The 14,479-nt window shown below is 45.7% G+C and overlaps 1 protein-coding gene across 1 annotated transcript in view; it reads right to left on the reverse strand.

Moving 5' to 3' along the window:
- Lnx1 (ligand of numb-protein X 1) overlaps nucleotides 1–14,479 on the reverse strand; it is an 84,932-nt gene that overhangs the window by 8,777 nt on the left and 61,676 nt on the right. Inside the window, exons 5-8 of the mRNA XM_005359348.3 lie at nucleotides 13,617–13,988; nucleotides 6,274–6,408; nucleotides 2,610–2,787; nucleotides 891–1,116 (exon numbers count right to left, since the gene is read on the reverse strand). Coding sequence (XP_005359405.1) covers nucleotides 891–1,116; nucleotides 2,610–2,787; nucleotides 6,274–6,408; nucleotides 13,617–13,988 — 911 coding nt within the window. The remainder of the gene's footprint in view (nucleotides 1–890; nucleotides 1,117–2,609; nucleotides 2,788–6,273; nucleotides 6,409–13,616; nucleotides 13,989–14,479) is intronic.

Genomic DNA, 14,479 nt, shown 5'->3' on the forward strand with positions numbered 1-14,479 from the left:
AAGACCTACCGATTTAAAAAGTAATGTATCAACTTATGGAGACTCCAAAGAAAACTGTTAAAGTTTGTGTTTGAGGCTGCTAAATCAATACAAGCTATCTCTGCCTTAAAGAAAATGTTTCAAAACCAAATACTCTGCCTGCTTTTGCTACTTCATCTTATTCTGGCATATCCAGTATCAGTGACACCATTTTTAACTCAAGCTGCACATTTAGAGGCAACAATCTAAGGATCAGTGGATTTTTGCTCTCGTCCAGGGAAGCAAACATCAAATTTAATCTATCCTTTGAATAGTCACAGTTCATGTGCCTAGCCATTTTGTGGGGCTCTCTCCAAATCCTCTGAAGTCATTGGCTCAGGTAATTTTATGGTTCGTTGCAAGGATCCAGTTGTACCTCCATAAAATGGCAGTCCTGTTGCTTCCTAAAGAACTTTCCAGGAGAATCACAGGAGAAAGATGCTCTGAGGAAAATCCCTAAGTACTAGATCCTTGACTGAAGCCACAGTGCTCAGCCTCTCGCAGCCTGAGTGAGGCCACAGCCAGTGTGCAGCTCCCGGTCATCTCTGTGCAAGGATGAAACTTGACCTGAGCAGGGCTCAGCTTTTGAGTATGGACACAGACTAAGTGTCTGTCAGTCAGCTGAACTCCTTGTTACACGAGCCACCAGGTAACTCTGCAAACTCCTCAAAGAAAACATCTAGACTTTTACACCCACCCTAAGATTTCTATATGGATTTTCATTGGCCAACAGCTGACAGAATTGGTTCAAACAGCCCCACAGACAAAACTGGGTCTTATTAGCAAGATGTTCGTGCCCATGAATCAGCCCAAGACAGTGAGAGAGTGGTTTGAGAAATAGCATCCATAGGGGTATAACATTTGACACTCACTGTGGTAATTCCAGCCACATGACCCAGGATGGGGACCAGTCACCAGGTGGGGTCACGTTGTGGTTGGAGTCCAGGGCTTCTGGGCTGCAGTCTTCCTGGGGCTCCTGTTCCTTGACTTCCAAGACTTTGAGTACCACTGAGGAGGAGGTGCTCTTCAGTATGGCAACAGCCTCTGTCCGGCTGACCTCTGTGAGCTCAATCCCATTCACATTCAATAAAATGTCACCTGAGGCCAGAGAAGCAGAAGCATCCTCAGTGAGGATGTGAAAGGGCAGAGTCTGACGGGGCGTGTGGGCCGGGTGTGGGAAGGTGTGTGTCACTCGAGCTCAGAGAGATCTGAGGCTGACTCTCACCCTAGCTAATGGTCAACAAAGCACGCGGGGATGTCTTGCTGAGAGTCTCTACTACCTATCAGTGTTCATCTGTCACCCTACGTGAGCTAGCTTTGTGGCTTCTTAGCCAAAGACAGCCTACAGTTTTATTCCTAATTTCCTGTTTTCTTGAGCACACAGTAAGAGCAGTTGACACAGAATCCAGGGCCTTCGCAGGAGCCTGGCATCCGGGATGCTACCAACAAACAGGGACTGAACAGGCGTTAGTGTCTGGCCCAAGAGCCCACAGCAGACAAAGAATAGGCCTGGACCTGAGCTTTTGCAGAGATAAAAAGCGGGTACCGTTTCTAGTCCCTGCTTCTCTGTGTTGTGCAGAGCTAGCAGTAGCTAAGTTCCTGCTTTGTGCCAAACTGCCCCTATATGTCACATGCCCCCCCGTATGTCACCTGTTACATGTTCTCTCATTAAGTCACTTCTCATCGGGCCTCATAATTCTCCGCCCAGGTGATTGCTGAACAGCAAGAGATATATTGAAAGGTATCTTCCCATCTTGCTATTTATCTCCTGTTTACTTTTTTGGGCGGTACCTTTTAGACATCATCTTTTTTTCATACAGAATAATTAAAGACAGAAGTAAAATGACAAGTGATGATGGCCTGGGATGCTTGATGACCCAAAAAGAAGCATCCTTTGATCGTCTGACTAAGCCCTGTACCAGGTTACTCCCCACCCCACCCCAGCTCATCAGGCAGTGTGACTGTACTTGAGAAACTTTTTTTTTTTGGTCTTAAATATGAGCTCTTCAAAAGCACAATTCTTCTACCTAGGCAACCTCTCCATGTGCTTGAACAGTGTTATTTAAGAACACATCCCTGCAGAGGTAAACTGGATACCTCCCTTCATGTAGAGAAACTCAGAACAGGAGCAGCTAACAGAGGCTCCCTTCTCACCAGTGAGCAGGTCTCTCCAATGGTATTTAGTTATGCTACAGAACCAACATCTATCAACTAGTGTATCCCATTTAGCCCACAAAATGGCACAATTCACGAATCAGTTTCACTAAAGGCAAAGAAACAGTTAGAATGTATGGAACGAAATCATGCCTTAGAAGGAACTTGGCTCATGGTATAGTCCATTGCCTGTCCAGCCCAGAAAGTCTAGGAAGTCTAGCTTTCCCAGCAAAGATGCCTCACACCCACGCACATGCACGAAGAGGAGTGGGCCTGGACTACATCATGCTCATCCTAGTCAAAGAGGCACAGCCATATGGCCAGTTCTCTCTCACATGGTCCCCTTGACTGTGAGAGAGCAGTTAGCTAACCCAGCAAGCTACTAACTCCTCCCCAGGCTCTACCACCCCAGCACCTCCATCCTCTTCATTTTGTACCTGTTTTTATTCTTCCATCTCTGCTTATGATTCCTCCGGGCTCAACACTGATGACATAGATAGGCAAGTCCCATTCCCCGTGTGATGATCCCCCTCCAACGGTCATGCCGAGAGATTCGCTGGGGTCTTTTCGGACACTTACAACCTTCTCATGACAAGTGGCTGCAGGATGGAGGGGCTGAAGGCACAGACACAAAGAACATGGCACATGCACTCACAAGGCATTTCCACAGACACACACTTTTCAGTGCATCAATAAGGTGGTGGTGCCTGGTGTCATAGAGAACACGCAAAGAGAACCATCACGGAACAGAGTTAAGAGAGAGCATCACAGATTCCAAATGTTTGCTCAGAGAAATTTACATTTCAAAACAGAACGTAAACATAGAAAGGGAATAGCCTGGTGACCGTGGTAGAAATCTGGAGCTTACAAAGTAAACTCTATCCCAAATCTCTCAAGGGAGTCATCTGTTTTTGACAGTGGTAGGTCAGCTTCATTGTTCATGAATATCGGTACATTTTTTTCATATTTAAAATTTATCTATTTACTTATTGTGTGTATGTAGGCTTGGGGGGCACATGCATGCATGTGGAGGTCAGAGAATGACTTACAGAAGTTGGTTCTCTAGCTCCACTTTATGGGTCTCAGGAATCAAACACAATCTGTCAGGCTTGACAGCAAATGCCCTTTGAGCCATCTCGGTAGCCTAGTAAGCTTTTCTGTCTTAAAACAAATGGACCGGGGGTGACCACTTGGCTGTACAAGCCTGAGGATCACTGTTCAGATCTGCAGTGCTCATTTAAAAGCCAGCCATATAAAATGTGGCTCGTGTGTAATCCAGAGTCCAGGGATCCACAGAGCAAGATGGAAGGACATAGCCAAACTCTGCTTCATTGAGAGACCCAACCTCAGGACATATGGTAGAGAACAGCCAAGGAAGATAGCCACTGCCATGCTGTGGCCTCTGCATGCACACACGCACACATGCACATGCACCTACATATTTGCTAATACACACATGCATACTCATGCATGCCCACAAACCGTGCACACATGCAGAAATTTGCCCTGTTTTTATCCATCTTTCCCATTTTTGGTGCTTTCCAAGCAGTCTTGGCAGCATTGAGCTAGACAGTCAGCTGGACCGAGGGGCTGAACACCAGGACGGCACATGGCCGTGTCTGTGATGGCTTTCTGCCTCCCCCCGCCCCCCAGGGAGGGAGAGGTGTGTGATGGTAGTGATGGGGAAATCCAGACTTCTCAGTAAATTCTTCACACTGAGTTGCCCAACTTGGAGCAGGAGGAGGAAAGCAGACGTAACCCCATCTGTCTGCTCTCCTCACTCCCAACTTGTATTGTTCCCTAATGAAACCTGACTTGTGAAACATAGTTCAAGCAGATTAAAAAAATATGGGCAACTAAGAAGCTGTATGGAATATTTATATTTTAGGATGTTCACCTAGGGTTTAAAACATCAAACATTTTAGACGTCTATAAAGCATTAGGACCTACCCATGCGGCCGATAGCTTGATATAAAACCACCTCGGGGATATGGGTACCGTGTCTCTGGGACACTTCTCTAGTCGTGTTTCCCTTCTTCTTCCACACAGGTCACCCCAGGACTGAAGATGGTGCCCACTAATGTGTAACTCTTCAACTGGATAGCTTTTCTGTTCCCACGAGTCCTGGCTTTCTTTCTGTGGTATTTCTTGGAAGCATTTAAACTCCTATTTTCAAACGCCATGTTGTTTTTCTAAGCCGGCTTGAAATACAAATCATTAAACGGCCTTGCCCATTACTTTCTGGGTGGTTGGGACATCTCAGAAGGCAGTAGAAGTATGATTGGAAAGAACTGGCTTCCCAGTGTGTTTCCAGGAATTCAGACGCGTGACACAGGGCCATACTAATCAGACTGTCCTGGCTGTTCTGTGACTCACAGTAGGCAGGAATTATAAAGCCTCATTGTGGTACAGGCCTGTTAGTAGTTTAATGGATGAAAATATAACATATTCTACTTAATCCAACTGAATTTCTTAAGTAGATACAAGCATAATGTAAGATTTTTAAAAATCTCACATATAGCTTGATATTAGCGAGTGCTCTCAGAATAACCTTAAAATACTAACTGTGTTTATTTGGAATAAGGTACCAGGGAGTTTATCCATAAAATTTGCCAGCAGGGTGTGCTTGGTCTGTCTAGATTGCTTCCCCTAAACATGGGACTGAAGGTCTTGTGGAGATGTGAATGGCTGAAGAGCTAGCATAACGGTGATCTCAGGCTTCCTGACTATAAAGTAGAGATTATTTTCTGCAAACATTGCTCAAAAACCTCAACTTATGACCCTGATGTGGAAGGAAAAGGCATTCATTCATCCCATCCTCTGTGTTTCAGAAATAGGCTACATATAAGGGTGTCTGGTTGTTTTTTTTTTTAAAAACTTGATTTCTTTTTCTATGTATGTGGGTATTTTGCATCATGTGTGAGCATTGCCCTCAGAGACAAGAGAGCATTGGACCCCCTGGATCTAGGGTTCCAGATAGTTGTGAGCTGTCTTGTAGGTGCTGGGAACAACTGATGGGGTGGGGGTGGGGTGTCCCCTGAAAGAGCAGCAAGTGTTCTCAACTACTGAGCCTTCTCTCCAGCCCTGTTTGTTTTTAGTAACAAGTAACAAAATGGCATTTGCTACCAGGAACTTTCACTTGGCTGCTACAAACTGAGCATCCTCATGACAGGATGCTGACCAAGGTCATAGGATTCTTAATCTGGACTGGACAGTGTTTGCGTTGCTTAGACAATCATCTAAATGAAGTCTAATGCATCTAATAGAGGTCACACACAAGCACAAACTGGGCTGAATCATCTCGCTTGAAGGGAGGCTGCAAAGAGGAAGGTGGAAGGAAGGATTAGATACATTCTGCTGGGTCCACAGAGATGGCTCAGAAGGTAAAGGAGATTCCTACCAAACCTGATGATGTTAGTTTAAGCCCTGCGACCAATATGGTGGCAGGAGAGAACAAATTGCCATGTTATCCTCTGACCTCTATATATGTACCAAAGCACATGCATGTCTACATACATATCCACCTAGACCCATACAATTAATGAATAATAGCTTTTTGAATTTCTGGATTTGAATGCCATAAAACTAGACGTATACTCCTGGCTTGTCCAAGGGCTGCTCTCCCTAATGTCCCAAGGGCTTCAAGTATTATAAGTATCTCCCTAGTCCCTTGTATAAACACAAAAATATTAAAAATAGCAGGGAAATTGTCATCGTTTCTAGGCAGGTTGGGAAACTCAAAAACCAGAAACCAAGCAAAGCCCTTGTTGCATTTCAGAGTGGATAGAAAGCATCCTTCCATAGAAGGAGCCTTGGTTAAAAATGGGCCTTGCATTTGGCTTAGGCTGGGAATCAGGTCCCTCTGGAAGGGTTGCAAGCTGGGACTTAACACACCCCCAGCACCTTCCCGGAACTCCTGCTGGGATGGGAGACACCTGTTACCTCCCAAGTATGGAGACAGGACTTTGGCTTTTTAGTTTCATGAGTAAAACTTCTTGGAATGACAAAGTCCAGAGATAGCCCTTAGAGACATTAAAGTATACAGCTTCCCCAAGAAATAGCCCTTTGCAGGAGCTGCAGACACGCCTGCCTGGGTCTCACCTTAGAAACCGTGTTCCTCTCCCCTGGGCCTGGGGACCACCGGCCATTGTTGATCTGGCCAGCTTCTTGAAAGATGTCTGGACTAGGCTGTCGAACCTGGCGGGACACGATGAGGTGAACACGTCTTTCACTGGCCTGGACAAGAGGACATGAAATTAGCCACGTCACAGACCTGACTGTAGGTCCTTACAAGGGGACCATGTTCATTTTTACTTTAATGGAAGAATAAAGGGTCGAGCATTTCTTTTCTTGTGCAGTGCTAGAGACTGAGCCCAGGGCCTCTGAGCATGCTAGATAAGTGCTCCGCCAATGAGGGCCACCCCAACCCCTCTACAGTGGCCAAAGCTGGAAGGATATATATTTTAAAACATCTATTTTTAGTTATATGTAGATGTGCATGTGTGTCTGTGGGTATCTACATGTAAGTGCGGGTGTTCTCTGGGGCCAGAAAAGGGTATTTCCTTGAAGCTGTGTACAGGTGGTTACAGGTCACAGGGTGTGAGTTGCTAGGAACTGAACTCAGGTCCTCTCCAAGAATAGCATGCACATTTAATCACCAAGCCATCTCTCCAGCCCCTACTCTAGAGTCTTCATGTCAGTACCCAGCTTCTACTTTGGCAAAAGCATAAACTATTCTCTTTAACTTGAAACCAGGGACTAAACATCACTTCAAGGCAAAAACCTAAGAAAGGTCTGACCCCTGCAAGGCTTTGAAGAGACACCATGGTATCTCACTAATGTACTCTTAGAGACGAGGTCGGCAGCAGAAACATGTGACCGACCGAAAGCCTTTCTGAATAGAACAAGGTGCAGGGTGTGATGGATGCAGCCCGCATCACTTCTAGCTCATTGGTCGGCGGTAAAGAGAAGCAGGGTGAGAGGCGGCAACCCCAACACTGCAGAGATGGAATACTGTGTCAGCCTTAGAGAGTCAGGCATTGAGCCTTCGGAATACAGGGATCACAGCCGAATTAAAGCCACTACACCTTCACGCTTTTTATGTGACTGTCACTAAGTATGATCCTTACGCACACTGGTACTTAGGCAGAAGATTCAGAATAGCAAATGCATTGCTTACTGGGAAAGGTTCATTCCACATAGCAAGTTACTAATTAGCTTTCTCCCACAGGTTGGATTCTTTTCTCCCTGATTGCGGATGTCAGACCCCAGGCATACCAATCCCTGAGGTTTCAGATCTGCAGGCCAGACACCAAGGCACCCTGGGCCTGAGGAACTCATAGGAACAGGATTGATTACTGAAACTGAAATGACAAATCCTTCCATCACTTTAGTGAAAAGTGGCGATGGAAGAGGCACGGTTCAATTCGGTTAGGAAGGTACAGGGGCGAAACAAAGTTTGGGAAGCAGGAAGATGGAAAAACGTGAGGTCCGACAGTTTGTCTCGTCATTCCTTTCGGCTATTGCCTACTCAGCACGGAGACTGATGTGCCTGTCTTCCTCCTACGTGAGCATGCGTGTGGGGCCATGGAGAGGGCAGGTCACAAAAGAAAGGCCAGGCAGTCCCTGCTTGTCTCCCTTAGCTCAGACACTGGGAATCAAGATGCTTGCTTTTCGCTGGCTGTGGTTTGAATTGTGTACCCCTCATAAGTGGAAATACTAACCCCCGAGGTGATGGTACTACCGGGTGAGCCTTTGACTCAGTCTCCATGGGTTCCTTCCAGCACGTGAGGATACAACAAGGTACCACATAGAAGAAAGTCATTTAGGGGTGGTTCAGTGGATAGAGGACCTGCTGCATAAGCACAAGGACCTGAGTTCAGATCCCCGGAGCCCATGTGAGATGGGGAGAGTCAGCAAAGGTCTGTAATCCTGGTGTTCTTGTGATGAGATGCAAGGCAGAGACAGGGGAAGCTGGCTGGCACATGGAGCGGCAAATGAGAAACTTTCCAGCAGGATGGAAAGTAAGGACCAGCACTCTGGTTTCCTCTGATCAGCACATACCTCCTGTGGCATGTCCATACCCACACTCACACACATGAATGCATGCATGCACATGTACATGCATCCATCACACACAGAGATTTAAATGGGAGGGGGCATCCAGATACTGAACCTGCCCATATCTTGGTAGTCGGGAATTGTAAGAAATGCATTTCTGCTCATATTAGGAGGGTGCTCTGTTTAGGGGGCTTTGTTTCCACAGCAGTCCACAGAGACCAAGACATCACTCCTCTAGCCTTCCTTTCCAGAGCACATAACTCCCTCTCCCCATTCCAATCAGGAACGAGGGTTTTAAGTACCATGAACTCTGCCAGTGCAGTTAGGTCCTCACAGTTGGCCAGCACTGACCAGATCAGACCTTCCTTACACTGTTATCTCTATCCAAAGGCTCTCTTGAAACTTGGGGGTCATCAGGTAAGTGGTTATAAATTAGACTAACTTTTAATACAATTGTTGGGGTGTAGTAAGAGTATTATAAATATCACAATGGATGGTGAGCTAGGTGAGCTAGGTTCCTTCCATATCCATGGTAGAAAATGCTACCAAATGGCTCTACAGAGGAAGCTTGAATTTAGCCTGTTTCCTTTATGCACAGCCCTAACGATCCCAGTCAGAGCTTATGTGCCCTTCCTTTGCTAGCCTATAATGGATTCCCCAGGGTCCCTCACCACATCTGAAGCGTACATCAGAACAAAATGTACACCACACACACATACACACACACACACGCACACACACACACACCACCCAGGAAGCATATCATGAAAAAAGCAGAGAACACAGGATTATGGCATCACCAACTGTGTTCAATTCCTGAGAGTGTTACAATAACTGTGTCTCTTCTTCTGGACTGCAAGCCTCACTCAAAGGTTATTGTCAAGAACTCTCTGAAGCAATCATGGGGTGATAAGTAGCAATGAACATTCAGGTCAAAACCTCAATCACAGACCTCGAGTTTGCTCTCTTATCTTTGGGGAAACTCCAGTGTTGAGAAGGCGCTTGGCAGAGCTTTTGCTCTGGGCTGGAATTGTGTCCTGTCCGTCTCGAACAGTGAGCAGCACATGCTCTGACTAACACCTTAGGAAATGTGGATGTTGCAGAGTTTTGCATGGCTCATCCAGATGGGCAAAATCCGAATTGCCAAGGAGCAACCTGCACAAGCCATTTCCTTCCCATTTGTGAGCACACATTTCTCACTGGGCTCTCAAAGGCTGGCTCAAGAATGAAGCCTTGGCAGGACCAACACTCCAATAAATAACACTGATATCAATTTACTTGCAAATAAATCCTCCGCAAGACTGGCTCTGTGGCTCTCACCAGCCACCTCGTGAATTGTTCTCAGGGAGATGATTTGGTGCGCTTTCCTTCACAGCCCTGGAGATATGGGGTAGGCTAATGTGTTGGTCTTGGCACTAACCCTCGAGCAGCTGGAGTCAGGCTTGAGGAACGGTCCCGGGCACTAGAGTCTTTGTTTCCACTGGTGGGACTGTGATACACGGAAGGGGAGACGAGGCAGAGGCACAGAAAGGAGGAAAGCAAGAGTGATTCCTGCCTTTGCACCCACATTTATGCAGGAGATGGGCTCATCAGAAATGAGAAATGGTGACAAAGAGAGCCAGTGCTAACTATAGGCAGTTGATAGAGAACTTGTCCATGGTGGTGTGAGCTTCTTCTTTCCCCATTTGTAAGGAAAAGTCAAATTGAATAAGGTATTGGCACTGTGTGTGTGTGTGTGTGTGTGTGTGTGTGTATACACATACATGGATATACATATCCATATACATATATGGATATGTATCTTCAAATATATTATGTCTAATGTGTAAATATATTACATATGTATATATCTATTATATGTTTGAATAATGGTTTTTTTTTTTGAGTCAGAGTTTCACTGTTGCAGCCCTCAAGTGCATAGAGAGAGGTCCATGGCCTCTGCATGAGTGCTGGCATTGAAGGTGTGACCCAAGTGCGCAATAGCTCACATGGCTTTATCTGCTGTGTGTTTCTTGTTCCTCCTCTGGTGTGCTGCACAGTGTCATTATGTACAAACACATGAGATGGGGGAGCGCCGAATTGATTGTTGGAGATCACAATTGTGCTCTGTGGAGCAGGCAGCCCCCGGCACGGTCTAGGTCCCCAGGAGATGCGAATTAGAAAGGGCAGTGCCTTGACAGGGTCAGGAGAGAGCTGGCATGGGACCTACAGAATCAGCTGTGGGGACAGCTGCCTTGTACTGAGCCTTCCGCTCACTCATAAGGGTTTTTTTTTTTTTTTTGACCATCTCCCCCTTAAGGCAGACACTTTTAGGGAGAAGAAAGTGAGCGGTGAGGCAAATACAGTTGGTGACTTACGCAGGGCCATATAGATGACAATGACAAAGTCAAAACAAGAATTTGGTTCCCGAGTCCCTGAATCTGCTGATGGTTGAGTCAACAGACAAAGCCACTCCTCTGCCTCAGCCCCACTTCTCTTCAGGGAGCTGGAGGCTGCTACTTCCAGGATGATTTCTCTTTCACTATAAAGGAATAAGCACGCCGGGGGGGGGGGTACCGCACTGGAGAAAGGGCAGTGGGGTCTCCAGGACCAGTAACACTAGTGGGTGCAGCGGCACTGAAGATTCAACACGACTCCTCGTCGTGAAGGTCACCTTGAAGCGCTTCACAGCTTTCCGTGTTCCACTTACTCAAGAAAATAGGGAATTTAGAGCCCTACTTAGCAATCTTCCAGGCCTTGGGAATTGAGCTTAAAGAGATTTAAGTTTAGTCTATGTGCAGTAAATTGACTCCAGGACCCTGGTAACACAATTTATGTAAGCAGGGGTTGGATTCCATATGAGCTAAGCTGATCCGTACACACACAGAGTCCTAGCAGGTCTTCTTTCACTGGCGGCGGTTCTTATTGGCTCCCAGGGACCTGAATGTTTAAATTCTCACAAAATTCTGCCTTTTTCTTTCCAGGTACGAAGCACAACTCGTGAGCTGAAGCCTGCATTTAGAGTAAATGTAGGTAACACGAGCCGGGCACTGTTTACTTTTTGGCTCTGTCTGAAGCCCTATCACATTCTTTTTAAAAGTTTGAACAGGCTGACTTTCAGCCCTTTGATGAAATAACTGTATGTTTAAATATTATTTCTTCCAAGGAACAAAAAAAAAATCACACATAAGGCAGTAATACTGAATGCCCCCTCTTTCCCAACCTCTGTAAACTGATTTGATTCTTTTCAGTTTCTGGGGTTACCAAGAAAGAGAGAGAGAGAGAGAGAGAGAGAGAGAGAGAGAGAGAGAGAGGGGGGGGGAAGAAAGAGAAGGAGGAGAAGAAGGAGGAGGAGGAGAGAGGGAGAGACACAGAGAGAGACAGAGCGAGAGAAGAGCATGGAGGGCTACTCAATCTGAAAGTCACTATTACCCTCTTTCTTTGAACTCCTGAATAAACATAACTTACTAATCTAGAGCTGCATGTGCATGGGAATTCCTCAAAGAAAGCATTTTGCTCAGAATTTCCGGTTCCTGTGGCGATAACGGGGTGGAAAATGCTGATCCTCTGGGATACAGATGTTGAGACATCGTTTTTTTCTCCCTCTTTGATCTCCTTGTTGTGTTATCTCAAGTACGACATCAGATAGCTCCAAAAAGTTTGTTTTTCGTCTAGTTCTTCTAGTGAGGATGCTCAAAGAGCTTGAGAGATTAACAATGGTGGAAACCCACGTGGTCCTTGCTAAGCTGCTAAGAAGTCCATTGCTCCATGTAGGAGGTGTCTTTCTCTTTAAGGCTTTCCTTCTTAACCAGCCTTGACTCTCCATGTGTCTTAGCACTGGGACCTTGTCTATCCAGGTGCAGCTGAGAACACTGAGGTTAGGGGCTCAACATACGGAAAGTTGGTCCAATTTAAACCAGTTGTGGTCTCTGCAATAACTCTCCCCTGAAGTAACGTAGGAAGAAAAAAAAAAAGAGTGTGGTTTAAGTTTGATGGGAGTGAACATGACCAAGAGGACATGTTGTCTGGGAATTCCTTTGTGAAGCAAATGTGATTCATGGGGGAGACACACATGGGCAACATCGCCAACGGCCAGAGCCAGGTGGAAATTTGAGTCTCAGTCTTGGAAGGGGACTTAGTTTAACCCCTGCAGCCTGGTGTGTTACAAATATCACATAAATAAAATGTACTTTTCAGAGACAGCAAGCTATTGCTCAGCTTTTTTTAAAACAGGATCTTTTTTTTTTAACATTTCTTTTCCAACTAACTTTTCCCTAGCCTTTCTGAAAAATAAGTTTCCGTTCTGCTTATAAAGCAAATTGGCTTTGTATACTAAGCAAAGGGATTTTTTTAAAAAAAGGAATTCCCACTATTAGGCAAGATTTTACTTCATACATTTACTTTCTCAGGAAAAACATGTTCTTCTGTTATTAATCTTCAAGAGTAAAATGCCATGTGTAATCAAGATTTTTCCAAAGAGCGCAACAGTTTTTCTTTTGCCTATTGTGAAAGTGCAGTTGGCAAGGAGCGCCAGAATGGGAGTTGCACTGGGTGACCTGCAGAGGGCGCTAACAAATGTAACACAAAAAAGTATTGACCATCCCTTAGGGTCCAGATTTTAAAAATGAAAAAAAAAAATTAAGCTGAGATAGCATTTCCCTGAAGAAAAGAAAGAGCCGTCTCTCTCATGTAGCTGTTTCATCTGGTCTTTTTCTAGTCTAGTGCTGCCTTTTTGGTTGTACAAAAATCAGGGACAAGAAATGTTCAACTTCTAAGATGCAATCAACCATGGCTACCTTGTTACCACTGCACTGGGCATTGCTTGGTACACAGAGGCTGCTCAACCAATGACAACTGAGCAAAGTCAGAGGGTTACAAAGTAGAGGTTACATCGTAAGGTAAGGTCAATGAGCGTGTAAAACAAGGGTAGATCTGGTTCTGTGGCAAATGGCTTGACCAAAAAAAATCCCTCAGAGACAGAATTAATGAGCAAACAGTATTATATATATTTATCTGTTTGCAATTTGACTAATCTATTATAGTTAAATATTTACATATATTAAACACTTATTCACCGAGTGTTTAACCTTGCTAAGCATTGTTCTAGGTACTTTTAGAATGTAATATGCTACTATGCTCTTCTAGACTGGCAAAGTAGAACTTGAGGACAGAGGTAGGGAGAGAAGAAGAGCGAGCACACACATCTGTAAGACTATCAGTCAAGGTCATGACCCAAGGTACACCTCTCGTGTCAGCTAAGTTCTCACTGGGGCAGAAGCACTGAAACCGCCAGCCCTTCCCTGACTTCCTGAGAGAGAGGCTCGCATGGTTCACATGGTGAGGTTCACAGTGTTCTGCTCTCATGGGAGTTTCTGACTGGGATCTTAGGGTGACTTCTGACCCACCTGAATCAGATGAGCTGCACTTTCCGGACTGCCGAACCGAAGGTCATGTCCGTTGATGGCCAGCACACGGTCATTCTCCTCTAGCTGGCCGTGTCGGTCGGCGACACCGCCATTTAGCACGTTGAAGATAAATACGCCAGGCTCGTCCACCCTGCGCACCAGCTTAATGCCAAGCTGCTCCTCAGGGCTGCTTTTGTTGAGAATTACGTGGAAGCTGTCGTCCCGAGGTCCATAGGACTCCAGTGCCTGTCCATTGCTTCTGCTACGGAACTTCTGCTCGCGCAGCACCGTGAGCCGCAGCACCTGGCAGGGCTGCCGCAGGAGCCGCAGGGCGTAGTTATGAGGGACATTGCTGATGTCCATTCCATTGACCTGGGGGTGGAGCCAGGTGACATTGAGTGGACCTACCATAAGCCTTCTGAAAAGGACCAGGCCAGCATGAGTATGATCCCCAACATCACAAGAATCAAATGATACAAGACCAAGTCCACAGAGGAACCAGGCTATTGTCCCCCAGCCCATTTGACTGTCTCCTTTAATCCTATGTTCTAATAGCCTCATTTCCCACAGTAACTTTCTGCCTCTAGGGCTCAGCACTGCCTTCCTTCACCACTGTCCTTGCATAGGCCCGTATGTCTGGTTGCAAAATCTTGGCATTTATTTCTGCTGCCTGCCAATTTTAGTTTTCTTAGTTGATACAGAAGAAAAAAATTTTGAAAGGAAAGACACTCAGATGACTTTTTGCTTGTTTTGCTTTAGTTTTCTAGACAAGATTTCTCTGCATAACAGCTCTGGCTGTCCTGGAGCTCCCTGTGTAGACCAGGCTGGCCTTGAACTCATAGAGATCTGCCTCTGCCTCCCAA

This window comes from Microtus ochrogaster, linkage group LG1 (assembly GCF_000317375.1).
Source record: "Microtus ochrogaster isolate Prairie Vole_2 linkage group LG1, MicOch1.0, whole genome shotgun sequence".
NCBI classification, from domain to species: domain Eukaryota; kingdom Metazoa; phylum Chordata; class Mammalia; order Rodentia; family Cricetidae; genus Microtus; species Microtus ochrogaster.